The sequence below is a fragment of the Crocuta crocuta genome, unplaced genomic scaffold, assembly GCF_008692635.1.
Source record: "Crocuta crocuta isolate KB4526 unplaced genomic scaffold, BGI_CrCroc_1.0 scaffold177, whole genome shotgun sequence".
NCBI classification, from domain to species: domain Eukaryota; kingdom Metazoa; phylum Chordata; class Mammalia; order Carnivora; family Hyaenidae; genus Crocuta; species Crocuta crocuta.
The window spans coordinates 3,640,535-3,659,438 of NW_027531880.1; the positions used below are offsets into that span (position 1 = coordinate 3,640,535).

General features: G+C 48.8%; 1 protein-coding gene across 1 annotated transcript in view; it reads left to right on the forward strand.

The window, feature by feature from the left end:
* Positions 1–3,350: 3,350 nt before the first annotated feature.
* ANK1 (ankyrin 1) overlaps positions 3,351–18,904 on the forward strand; it is a 212,501-nt gene continuing 196,947 nt past the window's right edge. The window contains exon 1 of the mRNA XM_077773123.1: positions 3,351–3,476. Within this exon, the coding sequence (XP_077629249.1) occupies positions 3,351–3,476 (126 nt within the window). The remainder of the gene's footprint in view (positions 3,477–18,904) is intronic.

Sequence of the window (18,904 nt, forward strand, 5' to 3'; positions counted from 1 at the left end):
AAAAAAAAAAAAAAGTAAAAATACCATATGATCTAGTAATTTCACTACTGGTTATTTACCCAAAGAAAAGGAAAACACTAATTTGGAAAGATATATGCACTCCCATGATTATTGCAGCATTGTTTATAATAGCCAAGATACGGTAGCAGCCCAAGTGCCCAACCATAGATGAATGGACAAAGAAGACGTGGGGGCGCCTGGGTGGCTCAGTTGGTTAAACGTCCAACTTCGGCTCAGGTCATGATCTCACGGTTCATGAGTTCGAGCCCCACGTCGGGCTCTGTGCCCACAGCTCCGAGCCTGGAGCCTGCTTCGGATTCTGTATTTTTTTTTCTCTCTCTCTCTCTCTGCCCCTCCCCTGCTCGCTCTCTGTCTCCCTTTCAGAAATAAACATGAAAAAATAAAAAAAAGAAGATGTGGTATATATCTACAAGGGAATATCAGCCATAAAGAAGAATGAGATCTTGTCACTTGAAACAACATGGATAGACCTAGAAGGTGTTATGCTAAGTGAAATAAGTTAGGCAGAGAAAGACAAATACCATGTGATTTCACTTCTACGTGGACTCCATAAATGAAAACAAATGAATAAACCAACAGAAACAGACTCATAAATGCAGAGAACAAACTGGTGGCTGTGGGGCAAGGGGAGATGGGCAAAATGGATGAAGGGGAGTGGGAGACACAGGCTTTCAGATATGGAAGGAATAACCACCAAGGCTGAAAAGCACAGCGTAGAGGACAGCCAGTGGTATTATAACGTGCTGTATGGTGATACAGAGCATAACCTATAGAGCTGCTGAATCACTATGTTGTGCATTAATGTTGTATGTCAACTATACCTCAATTTAAAAAAAGGAAACTGAAGCTCGATAGAGCATTTTATGTTTTACTGAATCATTTCACATTCACTCTCTCCCTGGTTCCTCTTGAGGATCCTTTAAGGGAGGTATTACCAGTATCCTTGTTTATAGATAAGGACATTGCGGAATTTAGTACAACATAATGGTAAGAGTAAGTGCTCCGGAGCGAGATGGGCAGGGTCAAATTCTGGCTCCGTTACTGACTAGCTATGTGACCTTGAGGAAGTTACGTAACTTCCTTGTGCCCCATTTCCCCCATCTGTGAAGTGGGGACAGTACCTGGTGCAATGGCAATGCCGAATACATGTCAGCCAGTCTTACTGTTATTCCCTAAGCCAGTACACAGTAGACTTGCTGGTTCTTCCACATGTGTTTACTGATCCCCTACTATATGTCAGGCGCCATGAAAGGTCCTGAAGATACAAAGTGAGCCAAACCAGACATTATCCCTTCCCTTATGGAGTTTAAAGTCTAGTGAGGGAGACATGCATCAATCAAAATGATCACATTAATGCAAAATTGTACTGACAGCAGGTACTGTGAAGGAGGCACAGATGGTGTTATAATGAGATGGTAGAGATCATCTGGGGCTCCAGAAGGACCTCCTTGACGAAGTGAAGACCACCTTGATGTGGATGAGTGAGTTGGAATTAGCCAGACTGGGGGCTGGTTGAGAGGACAGTTAGAATGGGGCAGAACAGCTTGGGGGGAGGGGGGGCGTAGAGAAGACGAAGTGGAGGGACGGCACTGACACGTTGAGCTGGAGCACAGAACCAGGGCACACCTGGGATAAGACCAGCCGGTGGTAGGAAGAGCTGATCATTTGGGGCCTCGTGGGCCATATAGAAGATTGTGATCTTTGTCCTAGAAGCCAGAAAGAAGGATGGTAAGCTGAGAAGTGACAATGATCCGATCTGTGTTTTGAAAAGATTAGTATGACTGCAGTGTGGGGGATGGGTTCCCCTGTGGCAAGAAGGGGTGCAGGCATGACAGGTAGGAGGCCTCGGGTCACAGGGACATGGGCCTGCACTCAGAGGAGAGGTCTGCGCCAGAGATAAAATGTGTCCCTCCTTGGCAGGCTCATTACAGCCATGGTCATGGGGCGGGTGAGGGGGAGACAGTCTAGAGCTGTGCAGTCCAATACAGTAACCACGAATCACATGCACCTCTTAAGCCTCTACACCGTGCCTGGTCTGAATTGAGATGTGCTGTAAATACAAAATACACACTGAATTTTGAAGTTATAAAATACTGTGAAATACCTCATTAATAATTTTCTATCGGTTGCATGTTGAAAGGATAGTATTTTAGATCCATTGAATAAAATAAAATAAATCATTACAATTAATTTTACCAGTTTCTTTCAACCTTTTATTTTAATGTGGCTACTTGAGAATGACATAGGGGACTGAGATTTGTGGTTCCCTGTAAGCTTCAGTTGGACAATGCTGATGTAGAGTCAGAAGAGAAGAGGGTCCAGAACCCAGCCCCCAGCAAAGAGGAAGGTCAGCCAGCCCCTTAATTATTGACTGCATCTAGGGGGTGGAGAGGGTTGCCGAGGGATTGGGGGGAGCGGTTATGGAAATGGAGGGGGAGTGGGAGTGGGGAGGCCTAAGGAGGTAAGGCTCCAGTAAGCGGAAAAAGCATGGAGTCTGGAGAGCAGGTGGGTAATTCAACCACTCCCCAAGTTTGTATGGCACGGGGTGGCGCAGCACAGAGAGAGCCCTTTGAGAGACATTTTGCCGTAGTACAGACGAGATTCCTACTTACCAGCCTCCGCTCTGTGCTTGGTTAAATGTCTGCATCAAGCTCAGCCCTGGGCCGAAGGAAGCAGACTATTCCATAATAACTTGACTACTTCTTAAATATTACTTTCCACAATTCCGCCTTTACCCTTGCGTCGGCAAAGAGCTCCGCCCCACCTGATGGGGAAGGAGGCGGCACCAGACCGACCCGGCAGTACTTCGGAAGTTGGGGTCTTAGTTTTCGCGCCCGTCACTCCACTGGGCGGTAGGTGAGCCCAAGGCCCCTCCCCCTCCCGCAGTCTGGGTTTGCGGCTGCGTGACCTAAACAGCTAGGTGTGTGGTTCTTTACAGCTGAACACGGGGAAAGGCAGCGTTGCCGAGTGAGGGTGTGTGTGTGTGTGTGTGTGTGTGAGTGTTGAGAATGGGGGCGGGGCGGTGCCTGGTGCAAAAACCTAGTTCCACTCCTGTCAAAAGGAAACTCAAGGGGAAACTGCTCACTTCATCTTGGACACGTTTTCTAGCTATAATTGGTGAATATGCAAACGAGAGGCCCACAAGGTCTGAAAGGGGCAAATCGCTCTAAGCGAGGGACAGGGGGAAACGGGGTCTTACCCGGGGAGCCTTGGCACCGCGCGCGCCCTTAGGTGGGTGCCCTCGGCGGGACGGCAGCGAAAGCTTAGCGCTGGCCNATTGCCAAGTGTGAGGGGTCCGGGAGGCGGGGACCGGAGCACGGCGACCCGCCATGGCTCAAGCGGCTAAACAGCTGAAGAAAATCAAAGACATCGAGGCTCAGGCCCTCCAGGAGCAGAAGGAGAAGGAGGAATCCAACAGGAAGCGGAGGAACCGCTCCCGTGACCGAAAGAAGAAGGTAAGAGGGGGGCGGCGGCGGCAGCCCAGCGGCAGAGGCGCCCTGGAGGTGGCCGCTGGGGGAAGGGGCTCGGCGGACCTAGGAACGTGGTTGGGGCCCNCTTTTCCAGCCTCCCGGCGGCCGGCGAGGGTGATGGGCTGCCTGCTCCGCTCTGTCTCGCCGCCTCTCCTGGCTTTGCAAGGAAGCTGGTGTGGGTAAATGCGGCTCTGGGCTCTGGAGACTGCCCTGCCCGGCGCCTCCCGCGGTGACCCGCACTCCGACCGGGAGAGCTTTGTTCCCACGTCTCTGAACGAGGGGACTCCGGTCCTTTTTCGACCCTTCTCCAGCCTAGGAAGCGCCCTTCCTAACCCTCTAGGGCCGGCGGCTGAAGGCATGCCCCCGGGGCATTTGGCAACATCTTGTGTTCGGGTCACACAAGATGAGCGACTGATGGCCAGGAGGGGAAGTTCCTTTGGAAGCCAGACACGGGTGCTGTCCAGCTTGGCCCAAGGGCCTGGTCGGAGAACAGGTCTGCCTTTTGTCGAGGAGTGCCACACAAGATATCTCCAAGACCCAGACCCCATAGGGCAACTGTTGGTGTGTTGAGCGCTTCTCTTCTGGGTCTGGGGTCTCCCTGCCCCTGACTCAAAGCACCTTTAGAAATACCTTTGGTGAGAAACACCTCTTAGTCTGAAACACCTTTGATTGTGAAGGGAGGGTGCATTTAACTGGGCAGAGGCCTGAGAGGTGTTTTAGAGCCCCCATGGAGGAGGCCCAGAGTACACGGATGCAGTTCTGGGAACTGGAGATAGGGCTGAATTCCAGCGTCAGGAGAACTGTTTTCACCCGAAGAAGTCGATGTGGGTCACAGCCTGCAAGCCTCCTCACCAAGGGGTTCCAGGGCAGAAGCATTGGTCTTGATTGAGAAGGAAACATTGTTTTTTCTTTCTTTCTGAAATTGTCTTATCCTGAGAAAGAAGTTTGGAGCCTTGGTTGACAGCAGAGTGTGGAGAACAGACTGCTTGTGGGTCACATTCCACTTACCAGTTGGTCAGCAAGACAAACACGCAGCCTTTTCCTAGAGATGAGACGCAGGGGCAGAGATGTTCTTGCTTGTCACCGAAGTAACCATCCCACTCTAGGCGTCCCTGCACCCCTTCAAGAGCCAGCCCCTCCTCCCTCAAGGGATTTCCATCGTGTGTGTAAATAGTAGTTTCCCAAAGGCACCACCCCTTTAGCAGGACCAAAAAAGAGGCCTTCCCCAAACCTGTGGTGAATCAGAATTTGGGTTGGTGCCACTTGGAGAATCTCAAGTCCTTCTGCTAGGGTCTGAAATACCAGAGCCCATCCTGTGAGTCAGGCAGGGGGAAGTCTGGTTATATCTGACAGTGTTCACCCACTTTCTTGGCATGAATGTAAACTTCTTGTTAGGAAAGCGTGCTCTCTATTTCCATTCCTGCCTATCGCTTTAGGAGCCAAGCCGATCCTCTCCCAAACTGCTCACTCAGTGTTTTTATCTCACTTCTTCTTCTGGAGCTTCTTCCTTGATGCTCCTGATCCCTTAACTAATTTTTTTTTTTTTGAGCAGTAGTCAAAAAAGAACTCTCCCTTCTTCTCTTCTTTGGTTTCTTTCCATCCTGTGAAGCTCCCGTCAATGTAAGTCTGAATCCCGACTGTGTACAATACACACTCATAAAAATGGCAAGATCAATATTCTTTTTACTTCTTTAGTCATCTTTACATTCTTATAAACTTTATGTCCATTTTGAGTGTTAGACGAAAGCATATTTCCCTCCTCCTGAGTTGTGTTGTTTTACTAGCTGGTTGTAGCATACTGCGTCAGCGAGCATTCAGAAATCTTCCATACAGATATTCATTACTGCATGCAGTACCCTGGATGCTACGATTGATATGATATTAAGGAAATCTTAAGTCAAAGTGATAGTGATGACATACACCCTGAGACCTGGTCATGTGGGTGAGGGCATGGTATAGGGTGAGGTGAGGGGTGCTTCATTTGTATTTCATAATGATTGTGAGTTCTCTTAGCTATTGGCATGGTCTTGAGAGCCATCTCAGAGAATAGAGTTAAAATTTATAGCAAAATACAAAATCACAAGAAGGTGGAAGGCCCTCGAGGGAAGGGTGGGGGAGGCAGGGCAATGCAGAAAAAGATATTTAGAGAAGGCAGAGGAAACTCATGAAAGGGCTGGGAAGCAGATGGTTAGGGTTGAAGGTTCATATAAGGTGAAGTCTCACTTAGGCCCGATTTTTACAGATGAGGTGATGCTTTAAAAGAGGGCTTCTTAAAACCGAACAGCTGGGGACTTTACAGTTGGTCACCACAGGCTGTGGGGCTGCTGCGGAACCCTCCTTATAATCAGCACCAAGAAAGAACTTCATAAATGCAAATGAACATTTTATTCCCGTGAACCGGGAATTCCTATGAAGGTATAGTTGAGCCAGGGGCATTCTGAATTTACTAAAAGGAAAGGTGTTTGTCCCATGGGTAACCTACTTAGCAGGGACTGACTGAGCAGCACCGCATCGCTCCCCGTTTGTAGAAATAATTGTGGTTGTAACTTCAACAGTGGTTGCAGTTTTTACAGTTGATGATGTTGTGTGGGAAGGCGCTTGCTGAGGGGTGCTGTGCTAACGGTGGATGGAGGCTGATGTTGTGACGCACTGACTGACACAGATAGAAACCACCTCGACACGGGGAATTGAGCTAAAACTCTGGAGCTCTAAAAATGCCTGCATTCTTCTGGGGCTTCATTCAGTTTTCTGTTTGTGTAGCACGCATCCTTGTCAGATGCTGGCTGTTGGAGCTGCAGCTTTAAAAAAAAAAACAACCCAGAATTTATGACATTTACTGATAAGTTCCCCTGCTTCTGAAGGTTGGGATGGAAATAAATAAATCGCAAAGCATGTGTAAAGCAGGCATTTGCATCAAGAATGAAAGGTTTCTAAGGCTGAGGACGCCTTGGGCACATGAATGTGTGTGCTTTTTATGCTTACCCAGAGCTTGAGGTTAGGGGAGGAGGGCAGAGAGGTTGGAGAGGAAGTGAGGCCCAGGATGGGTGAGGAGGAAGAGGGTCAGAATTAAATAAAGGAGGAGGGGATGAAGGGGGGAGGGAGACGGATGCAAAGAGGGGGTCTGGCATCTCAGCCCTACTTTAAGGGGTTACACTGATCCTGCCTGAATACCCACAAATTCCCTGCGATAGTGTTTATTGAGGTCTCTCCTTGTTCCTAGTCTGTTCTCCTCCTTCATCCTCTGATTTTGGTGAAGCAAAAGATCACGCCCTATTCCTAGCTGTGTGCCCAGTACCTGATGCACACGGGCACACAGTAAACATGTATGGGATGACCGGTTGAACAAGCAGACTAATGTATTTGTCTCTGCTTGCCTCCGTGTTGTCCTGGTCATAGGTATGTGTGCAGGTGAACAGTACACTCTTTGACTGTCTTTTGGGGGCATTTGAAGAAAGCCTGCTATTTCTTTTTTTTCTAGTCATTTGCAAAGCCATAGAGATTCATAGGCAGGCAGTGGAACGAGCTAATTTTTGGTGCAGTGAATTCTACCACTGAGCATGGGGTGAGTTCCTTACAGGGTCTCTGCTGCACTAAATGTCAAGTGGTTTTAGCCATTTGGAACAACCGTGTTTGCACAGGGCCTCGAGGAGCCAAGAAGAAGGGGGCAGAGAAGAAACTAAGCGAGCAGAGGAGTGGAAAGGGGCCTTCCCCGCTTTGCTGTGCAGCTGTGCCTGTCCGTCCTTCCAGGCGAGGCAGGGCTCCCCGAAGAGCGCTTGGCCTTCCCTCGCACAGCGGGACGAGGCCTCGCTCCTGGACTGCAGAGGTGTCTTTGTTTGGTCCCGCGATCGGACTTGCAGGGGACACTTGGGGTGGCCTGCGTGAGTCTGGCGTGGTCATGGGCAGGAGGGTGAGGAGAGAAGGGTGGGGTAGAGGTGAGCAAGAGTGGGATGAAGGGAGGGAAGGGGAGCAGGAAGGTCTTGTGGGCCCACGTCTCCTAATGGTCAGAGGCTCGAATGTAAATTTTGTTGTTATCTGCAGATGACTTGATAAAGTCAAGCTGTGATGGAGTGGACAGGATCAAAAGAGACTAGTGTTCATCGCACATGTTTAGCCCCAGGTCCGGTTGCCACACCCTATCACTAGCATATGTTGCAGTATGAATTGATATTTGTTTATAAAGTCTCTGTTTGGCTTTTGAATAGCATGATGTTGGTGCATTGCACATTAATTATTAAACGTGTTAAAACATTGCTTGGGAGGTTTGAAAATACACCACAGCTTTGGCTACTCTGCTTTGGCATCTCTTCTGATTTTAGTACCTCAGGACCCTCAAAAAAATGGAAGTAGCCTTGCCCCTCTAAAGCTCTGGGAGGTGCTGGCAGTGCCCGACGGCGTGGGAACTTTCCCAGCCTGCTGTACGTTCATCTCTAGCCCAGTGCTTCCCTCCTGCTGCAGGGGCAGTGGCGGTGGGAGCTGTTCTCAGGGTGGTCCTGTCACCCCTCAGCCGTGTGCTAAACCAGGAGAGTAGGGTCTTGTGAGCACAGACACTACCTCCTCAGTTATGTCCAGCACTATATAATTTGCACATCTTTTTTAAAAAAATTTTAATGTTTATTTATTAACATTAATGAGAGAGAGAGCGAGACAGAGACAGAGTGTGAGTAGAGGAGGGGCAGAGAGAGAGGGAGACATAATCGGAAGCAGTCTCCAGGCTCTGAGCTGTCAGCACGGAGACTGATGTGGGGCTCGAACCCACGAACTGCAAGATCATGACCTGAGCTGAAGTCCATTGCTTAACTGACCCAGCCACCCAGGTGCCCCTATGTTTTGCACATCTTATGCTCCTCACAGCCACTGCTCAAAGGAGGTGGGGCAGCGGATGAAATTCAGAGCCTGAAGCAAATGGCTTCCCTGTGAAGGGGACCATGGGTTTGCCCCTGAGACCTGTCTCTCCTCTTGTTCACCCTAACAAACTGCTTGCTCACCACTTCTGCTTATCTCCTCTCAATATGACTTTTTCTTTTTCTTTTTTTTTTTACAAATAGTTTATTGTCAAATTAGTTTCCACATAACACTCAGTGCTCATCCCCACAAGTGCCCTCCTCCATGCCCATCCCCCCTCCCCCCCACATCCATCAGTCCTCAGTTTTTGTCAGCATTCAAGAGTCTCTCATGGTTTGCCTCTCTCCCTTTCCCCCACCATTTCCCCCCTTCTTCTCCCCCTTGTTCCTCCGTCAAGTTCCTCCTAATCCTCCTATACGTGCAAACATATGATATTTGTCCTTCTCTGCCTGACTTATTTCGCTCAGCATAACACCCTCAAGGTCCATCCATGTTGCTACACATGGCCAGATTTCATTGTTTCTCATTGCCATGTAGTATTCCATGGTATAGATAAACCACATCTTCTTGATCCATTCATCTGTTGATGGACACTTAGGCTCTTTCCATGTTTTAGCTATTGTGGAGAGTGCTGCTATGAACATTGGGGTACATGTGCTCCTATGCCTCAGCATTTCTGTATCCCTTGGGTAAATTCCTAGCAGTGCTATTGCTGGGTCCTAGGGGAGTTCTAGTGTTAGTTTCCTGAGGAACCTCCACACTGTTTTCCAGAGGGGCTGTACCAGTTTACATTCCCACCAACAGTGTAGGAGGGTGCCCGTTTCTCCACATCCTCGCCAGCATCTCGAGTTCTCTGATTTGCTCATTTTAGCCACTCTGACTGGCGTGAGGTGGTATCTCAGTGTGGTTTTGATTTGTATTTCCCTGATGAGGAGGGATGCTGAGCATCGTTTCATGTGTCAATATGACTTTTTCTTAAACTCAGCCCAAGGCTTCTTTCTTTTCCTTCCAATAAAAATGAATAAGTGTTAGCGAATGGTTACTATGTGCCAGGCACTTTTCATGTATGTTAGCTCATGCCCAGGCACTGCCTCTGCAAAGTCTTTGTTCAGGTAGATATTTCATCCATTTCTTCCTCCTTCTGTGTCAAAGCCCATGACTCCTTTCTTCAAGAAACCCTTCCTGAATGCCCCTCCCCACCTCACCCCTGTTAGTCTTTCTCTACCTTCAGTGGGCCTTTGTTCTGGCGTGTGTGCGTGTGTGTGCATGCGTTTGTGCACGCATGTGTATGGCATGCATTCTTGTTTTATCCTTTCAACTAAACTGTAAGCTCCTTGAAGCCAAAGCCTGAGTCTTTGGACATAACCATCCAATAAATATTTATGACTTGAATTGATTCCCAAGCTACAATGAACTGGTCTAGGTACTTTTTCTTGGTCTTTCTATTTGATTTTGGAAGAGTTGGCCCTGTAGAATTGGAACTAAGTAAGTCTATTTTTTCCCTGAATTATTCTGACTAAAGCAAAGTCATCGATGTTTGGTTTTTGAAAAAGGCAAATAAGCTTTGCTTGGCTCCATATCTCCATTTCCGGTTCTCGAAAACAGCTCAAAAGCCTCCCTCTGACAGAGTGCTAGGCTAGGAGTCAGATGCCTGGATTGCAGTTTCTGCTACATGTACATGAATAAGCCTCCGAATTTCTGTGTGTCTCAGTTTGCTCATCTGTAAAATAGGAATGAGAATCATGTGAGTGAGCTTTGTGAACTCCTGTACTATTTAAAAGGTTATAGTTAATGACGTAATGGTTATTTATTAAATTATTCTTTCTAATGCATCCAATGCCAAAGCTGGCCTGGCCTTCCAGGGGCGGTGTGAATTTGGTGTGTGTTTGGGAAGGCCAGCACATCATTATTCCAGTGCTGGTAAGTGAGAAAAGGGTGCTTTAAATCATATCTTCACTTCGTTTTCAGGGAAGGAATGAATTTCCCATTCTGACAAGATTTATTATTGCAGACGTAGTTATCTCCATGGGTCCAGTCCCAAACTTTGATATGGGCTTTATTAAAGTCCCGCATGGCAATGGTAGCTGTATATCAAAAGGGGAACATAAAAGTGGTTCCTAAGTTTTCTGGGAATACCATCACTGTTAGGGCCAAGGCTGAGAAATCTGGGGTGTGGAATATCACAGATAATGGGACATACGGTGTTATGGGCAGAGCAGACTCCTCCGGAGGGACTCTGTGCATCTTAGGAGCATAACACATCCACCAAGAAAGGAGAGTTTGCATTATGGACACTCAAAGTGAAAGCAAAGAAGATTTAATGGCCAGCCAGTTAAAAGAAACCAAACTTTTTTTTCCATTTGCTTCCAATGTGACTGGAGGCTTCCCTTCAAAGAACATTTCTCCGTGCCTTTGCTAAGGTGATAATACATTCTCTGTTTCTGTTTGTACATTTTTGTCCATTTCAGAGCATCATTGACACTGGTACTGCAAAACAAGCTGCTTTGTTTATCTGAGGAGGGGTCTATACTTATTGAGAGCCTACAGGCATTATCTCACTGGAGCCTTGCAGAGCAGGGCTCAGACCCAGCCTGGCTCCAGAGCTTATTCACAGACCTCGGCACTAGGCTGCCTTTTTAGGTATTTGATGCCCCTCAGGATATTCAATTCAAGGCCTTGAGAGGCCCTGAGAGGGGAGACAGAGCTGGTGATATTTCCCCTGCCTTCACAGGAAGGACTTGCAAATTAGTGGGAAAGCTGCCAGAGGAGGAAGTTAGCCTGGCCGAATGGAGGCAGGTGATATGGGCTTAGGACGGAAGTGCTGGCATCCGGATTCCAGTTGGATCATGCGTGTCCAGAGGTTCCTCCATAGGTCTCAGGAGCAGCTCACGTGGCGGTAAGGAGTCTGCCTAGGCACCTGGATTAAGACAACAGGCCAAATAAAAGAGTGGCTGAAAATCAAATCCTGGAGATTACCTGCTCTATTTCTGGCTCATCTGCCTCGTAAAATGATTATTTCCCCTTTATTTTCTGTTTAGGAGATTTCTCTACCTATCATACCATCAACATCTCCATATCATGGTTTAATAATGTGTAGCTACAGAGTGCCAACATTTCTGCCATTATTGTCTATTCTTGCCTCCTGTCTGGGAATTTTGCTAGTTACATGGAGGAGTCCCTGGGCCTTTGGGGCCCTGAGTCTTCACATAAAGTGCTTGCCAGCAGCTGGACTTGGTGTTAGGTGTGTGAGGCATGGTGGGAACAGGAGGTGAGTATGGCCCGGGTCTTGCCTGGAGTTCCCCCATCCACCAATCGCCTGGATGCCCATGGTTTCATTTTCTGCCCTGAAGAAGTCAGGTGGGTTAAGTAAGGCCCAGGGAGCAGAGTGCAGTCAGGAAGAAGACAGACACAGGAGGCTAGAAGGCACTGCATATCATTAAAGTAGCCTTGAGAGAGGTGGGGATGGTGCAAAAGGAAGCAATATAGGAAAAAGAAAGAAGGTCCTAACCTCAGTTCTGAGATTGTAGGGACAGCCCCCAAATACTCAGGGTGAGACCCACAGGAAAAGAGACGAGATCATGGGCCCAGTGGCCCCTCAACTTTGCTAGTATCAGAACTAGCTGGGGGAGAGGGCTTCTTACACGCAGACCTGCCCTGCCTCCACCCGCAGAGTCAGAGTCGGACACTGGATGTGGGCGGGGCCAGGCCCTAGTGTCCAGCAAGCCCCCCTCAGGTGAGGCTCGTGTGGCGAGAACCCGAGAGCCTTTGTTCTGGCAGAGCCACAGGCTTACCTCTCCACAGGACTGGCCACATGCTCAAGTCAGCCCTTTACTTGCCCACTTCCTTTGGAAATTAGATACAGAATAAAATAATAAGTCAGTACCAATCCTCTACTCCCCACTTCTTTCCTTCATCTCCCAGTTTGATCTTCCCTTAGTCGTGTCACAATCCGTCAACTTGTTCCTGTAGCTCTGCTAGAACAAAAGGTCTCCTGTATGCTCTTGGCAAGCTTCACCTGAGGGGGGCTTGCAGGTGCCTGCCCCCCGCCCCTGCACTCACACCTGTCTTCAATTCCCCAGAAGGAGGAGGCAAGCAGAGGGTTGGCTTTAGCACTGTGTCCAGTCTGATGGGAGAAGTAAGCCTGGCCAGGGCCGGGGGTGGCCTGGGGAGGGCCCTGGGAGGCTTTCAGGGGTAGAGGTTGAATCTTCAGTGGGGCAGGACATTCAGTTGAGACGATAGCATATGTGGAGGGTGAGCGAGACGGTCTGGAGGGGGAGGTGGTCTGGGAACTGTGGACCCAATAGCAGGAGCGAAGAGAGCAGGGTGAGGGAGCCCTGGAAGGGGCTGCAGAGAGAGCCGAGGCAGGAGCCCCACCATGTCCAAAGGGCAGAGGAGACCCTGAGGGGCTCCAGGCAGAAGTCTGAAAGGCTCCTGTGCCTTCACACAGAAACTCTATGATAAGCTGGTAATAATAAGCTGATAAGGGATAATCGAACCGAAGGACAGGCTGGTTGGAGCCGGGGAGGCTCCTCGGGATGGAGAACATGTGGCAAACGAGCTATTTGAGTGGTGGAGAAAGCTGGTCTTTGTGAGTAATAGAGTGGGTGCGAATACGTAGTCAAGGATGATCTGTAGTGGTTTTCGCTTTGACATATGTTAACGTATTTGCATGTGTGAATATGTGTGTGTGGTTAAATGTCCACAAGACCTCATTTCTGACTTGCTGTTGGGGTAGTTAGTTGGTGATGTCTTTCACTGAGCTAGGAAAGAGGAGGGGAGCAGGTTAGGAAGAGAATTATGAGTCCTTTTGGGGGCCCGTATTGCTTCCTGAGCTCTCGGTTGGTTGATTGAGGGAGAGAGCTCATAGAAAAGGTTCTTAAATATCGGGGAGTCTGTCAGGCTGGTGGTGGGAAAGAGAGGTGTCAGGTCCAGTCTGTGCTCTCCAGCAAGGCCCTGGAGTATAGATCTTCTGAGTGGTCCTTTAACTAGGGCACGTGCATGTGACAAAGCCTACTNCTTTTCTGCAAAGGACTTGATCACTATCAGCCATATAGCAAAATGCTATGCCTTTACTAAAAAAATGATGCTTAAAGGAATTTGTTTTTAAGAATATGTTTCTAATAAAAAAGTGGGAATAGGTTTAAGATGTAATGTAATTAAAAATGCAATGTAATGTAATTAGAAGAAAAGACAGAGGATGTCCTGCTTGTCAGAAAGGGTAGCCAGCCTTCTCTGCCTCTGTGTCTGGAGATGAAAGCTGGAATTTATAAGATGACGTCACACTCCCAATAAAGAATTCCAAGGTGATGTGGACTAGAGCCAAGTAGGTAACAGAATGTACTGGCTCAAAATGGAGCTGGAGTGTGGTCCCAAAAGTCTGGGCAGTTGGGTCTTGGCATGTGAAGCCATCCGTTGTAAACCAACTTGAAAATGTGTGTGTGTTGGGTCTAATCTTCCATTCTGCAGCCAGAGTGATCTTCCAAAAATGCAAATCAGATTTCGACACTCCCTCCTTTAAATCCTTCAGTGGCTTCCTAATTGCCCTTAGAATAAAGTCCAGGCTCATTACTCTTGGCTCCCTAGCCCCCCTCCCCCCTCCAATCTAGCCCATAACTGCCTTTTCCATTTCATCTCTTTTTTCTACATGCTGCACTCTGTTGGACTCTGAGCTTCTTCTAGGACTTTGAATATGTGTGCTCTCTCTGCCTTTAGATCTTGCTGTCTGTTGAGTCTTTTTTCTTTAAGTAAGTTCTACACCCAATGTGGGGCTTGAACTCCTGACCCCAATATCAAGAATCACATGCTCTGCCTACTGAGCCAGCCAGGCGCCCCTGTCTGCTGAGCGTTTTGCCTCACACACTAATGCCAGCTCCTCCGTTAGAATTCAGTGTGAGCATTGCCTCCCAAGTCCTAGATGAGGTTAGGCTACCCTGCCCAGTAGCACTCCAGGATGCTCATGTGCAAGGTGACCGGATGATGAAAAGGCCATCAGTGTGTGTCAGGAGGTCATCTTCGATGGTGATGTCGAAGCAGTGATGAAGACCTATGAGCTTTGGAATGAGATGGATTCAGAAGGTCGTGGGTTGGTGTTCTGGCTGAGACGTTGACTGGCTGGGTGACTTTGGGCAAGTTGCTCAATTACATTCCCTGAGTCTCAGTTTTAGCATGTATAAGGTGGAAAAAAGAATACATACCACAAAACCATGCAGGGTTGTTGGGAGGATTGAATGAGTTAATATATGTAAAGCACCCTGGGATGTAGAAAGGACTCTCCAAAGTTGGGGCCCACTTGCCAAACCTCTCACCTTGTATATAACTTAAATATGGTAAGTTCCTTTCCAGACATGGCCGTCAGGGTTACATCCCAACATTGGTAGTACTCATCTAGTATTGCTGCCGATTTCTTAAATGAATTAGGAAAGACTGTGGAGAAATGTGAAACTGATCTAAAACTCCAGTTAAAGCGAAGAGTCAGAAACAGATCAAGTCAGAAAGGCTTCAAAGTCTGAAATGTCCGTAGAGTTGTGTTGAACTGATGGATGTGCTAGATCCTCCTGTGGTGTGGATATTTGGCAAATTCACCTGCATGCCATTTGAAAGAGCCACTTGGGTCACTGCCACTCTAGAAACCAGCACGCTACCCTATTGGTCTTCGGTTCAGTGGTGCTGCTGGGCCGTGGGGTGCCTGCATGCTTGCAGTGCCAGCATGTGATGGATTCAGTCCCCAACTTTTCTCTGCTTCGGAACAGCTGGAAGGGACCCAGTCCTATCTACTGAGGTTGAGCAGTGTCTTTGACACTGACACGAAGATGCCATTGCAGGGCTCTTGAGCAGATGTGCTTCACTATCCGCTTTAGGTAGAACAAATCAAGGTCAAAGTGTGTCATCTAACATCATCTTCTTGCTTGTTACCTGCGCCTTAGCCTTTTGACCTTGGTGTTCTTGAGCAGACTTGCATCTGAGGGACATCCGGGCTACGAGGCTTGTGGATGAGTCTTAGCACTTTAACCCCACATCAGTATCACCCTCGCACACGACAGGACTTAAAAAGGCAGTTGGAAAAAACGTTATGATTCTGTACTGAGGTAAAGCTATACCATCATTAGATTCTTCAGGGAGGGCTTTTAAGGATCTCACCCATGAATCTGCCTTTCTCCACCCCTGCCTGCATCTCCACTGCTCTTGCCCATGGATCGTTCCTACTATAACCTCCTCTAGTCTTGCCTTTCCAGTCTGGTCTTAACCTTAGAGCAAGTCATGTTTTTTACAAAGACCGTTTGCTAGCTGGCACTCCCCTTCACGAGGATCTTTTGATTACTTCCGATTGCTGTTAGGTTAAAGTCAAACTCTTTCCCGCAGCTCCTGAAGCCATTCTTGATCTGCCTGCCGCTGGGTCTTATCCCTCATCACCCCCACACTGCACTCTCAAGGCTCCGGGTGCTGCTGCCCCTTCACACACCCTTCCCTCCCTGGAGCTCAGCCTACTCCCTACTCTACCCCAAGGCCCAGCTTCTCTTCATGCAGGCAGCTCTCCTGAATCTGGGTTAGAGATGCTACGGAAGGGGTGCTAGCCCTGAAGGGAGGCTGCTGAGGCGGTGGCCGGGATCCCTTCCCACGCAGCCACTATATGTGGGTCCAGGGAGTTCCAGGCCTTTTAAAGCTGTTGGAACTTTCAGCGAAGTCCTGGGACTACACGGGATTATGGACCCAGGCAGGAAATGAAAGTGAATCATTACCTTGCATTTCTCAATTAATGGAGCCTCTCCTTCCTCCCATACCAGCCCTCTGATTTGGGAGCATTAACTATGTGTGGCCGTGGATGGAAAGAAGAGACCCTGGAGTTAAGAGAGCTGAGTTCTACTTTTTTCACTTTCTTATGTAGCTTTGGATGCTACTTTGGGCCTCGGTTTCCCTTCCTCAAAAATAAGGGGAATGGGGCGCCCAGGTGGCTCAGCCAGTTGGGCGTCTGACTTCGGCTCAGGTCTTGATCTCATGGCTCCGCTTGTGAGTTCGAGCCCTGCATCAGGCTCTCTGCTGTCAGCACAGAGCCCACTTCAGACCCTCTGTCCCCTGCTTCCCTCCCCCTTCCCCACTCACACATGCTCTATAAATAAATAAATAAATAAATACATAAATAAATTTAAAATAAAGAGGATTGATTTAGAGGTCTTCTAAGACTCCTTAGGAGGTATCTGTGATTTGGAGATTATGTGAGTTTATAAGACCACAGGGCAAAATGGCTCCTAGTTGCCTGTTGGCCTACCCTGGCCCAAGGGGTCCTGGCAGAGAAATCTGGCTGGAGGAGGCTGTCTTGTGCTGTGGTCCCACTCTAATGGATACCAGACTGCAGGGCATAGGAATGTTAGCAAAAGTGTGAAAGACCGCTCGGCAGAGGGTTCTGGTTCTGCTGGTTGATACTCATCCCTCCAGTCTATTATTTCTGACACTGCTGTGGGCAGATCAAGGAGGGCGGGGTGTGCCGATAGTGTGAGAGCCACTTGGGCTGTTGGAAGGTCGCCATGTTCAAGGTTAACAGAGCTGGTCCTCTGGGTGTATGTGTTTGGAGAGCCTGTATAATCAGACTCCCCTGTGACTCTATGAACCTCCTGCTGAGGCCAGGAAGGTGCCTTCTTCTATGTTTGCAACAAAGAGTAACCTCTGAGAGAGCAGAGAGTACCTACGGCAGGTGAACAGAGAATTCAGGAGGCAGAGCGCCTTCTATTTTCAGTGCAAGGTGACTGGATCTGTCACGCACCGAGTTGCTTTCAAGGTCACGAGCAAAGTGAGCCTCCTCCTGCCATGGAGCTTGGAGGAGCCCAGGAGGCCTTGACTCCAGTGGAGGAGGGGGCTCCGGGAGCCCTCGCTGCCTGCATTTTCCTGGAAAGCAGACTCAGGCAAACCCACGGCCCAAAGAACAGGCAGTTCGCCGTTGGATACACAGTGTGGTTTGCCAGACAATCATGGCTTTTTAGAGGCTCCCTTTTAGGGATGAACTGCACATTTTTGGAAAATCCCAGCTTCATCACTGACTGAGTTTCCAAGGAGTCAGTATTCTCAGGAGGGGTCAGTGCTCCAGTTCGGTCCCTTTATCGATTTTAGGCTGCGCCCCAGTAGCTTTTTCCTCCTCTCTGGAATGCAGGGCTCCCTGGTTTTAATGGAAGCCCCCAGTACTGAAAACCTGTCACATTTTCTTCAGTGTCTGCTGGGTGGGGGGCAGGGACAGGCAGGAGAGAACTGTTTCAGGAAGGCAATGTCCAGTCCAGGCTGTTATTGAACTAGAACCTTCTGCAGCGGTCGCATCTTTTGGGAGCGGAGCCCCCTGAATATTCAGGCTTCCGAGAACTCTGGGAGCAGGCAAGCCAGTGCCTTGCGGACAGCGGCCCTTGTTACTCAGAACATCCAGCGCGTTATGTCACTCGTGGAGAAGTAGATAGCAGGTCTCCCTGCTATCTACTGTGCTCCCTGAGGAGCACAGCGAGGCTCAGGAAGATTGTGTGCATCTCACATTGCTAGTAGGCGCTGGAGCTGGGCCGGAAACGCTGGACATGTGTCTCCAAAGTCCTGGGTTTTTCTGATAAGCAGGTGGTAGCAGATGCGGAGGATTGTGGATCGAGTCGTCATTTTCTGTTTTGTTTTGTTTTGTTTTGTTTTGGTTGGTTGGTTTGTTTGTTTGGTCTATCCGTTGCCCACCCAGCTACCAGTAGGAAAACAGTGAGGCCCAGGCCCGGCTGGCTGATGCTCCCTCTGCTGAAGGGGAGAAGGGAAGGCAAGGGACACCTCCGGCCGGCACGCTCCTTACCCTTTCTCCGAGTGGAAGCAGCCCCGCACGTAAAGGCAGTACAACAGGAAAGTGCGGAGATTGGATTCACTTCTGCCCCGGGGGCCGAGGGGCTGAATGATTCAGGGCCCCCTGGATGCTCCTGCGGGATGAAGCTGCAGGGAGCCACATTTGGGAGCAAAAGGCTGAGCCCTCTCTGGGCCTGGTGGAAGGACAGGTGCCCTGGATAGATGATCCCAAACCGGTCCTCATCCCACTGGCCTAATTAGTGCTCTTTGGTGCCACGTGTGGCTCGGATGTGTTCAGGGCCCGATGCGGCAGCAGCCACGGGCTAGTGTGGACACATGGTTTGTTCCGTACGTCAAATGGTCTTCGAGGCACATTCACCAGAATATGACCGGCTCATTCTACAGATGGGACCTGAGGCCCGGGTGTGCAGAGTGACCTCCCCAAGGTGCCTGGTTGAGCAGGGCCTGAGCCTGAGGCCTCGGAGTGCCATTTGGATGCACGGTCTCATTGCTCTTGAGTTACCAAGTCTGCCTGTTCCATCTGTCTGTCTGTCTATCTATCTATCTATCTATCTATCTATCTATCTATCTATCTATCATCTGGCTATTATCTATCTAGCTATCTAGCTATCTATCTATCATCTATCATCTATCTATCTATCATCTATCATCTATCTATCTATCTACCTATCTATCATCTATCTAGTATTTATCATCTATTTATTTATTATCTGACTATTATCTATCTATCTATCTATCTATCTATCTATCTATCTATCTATCTA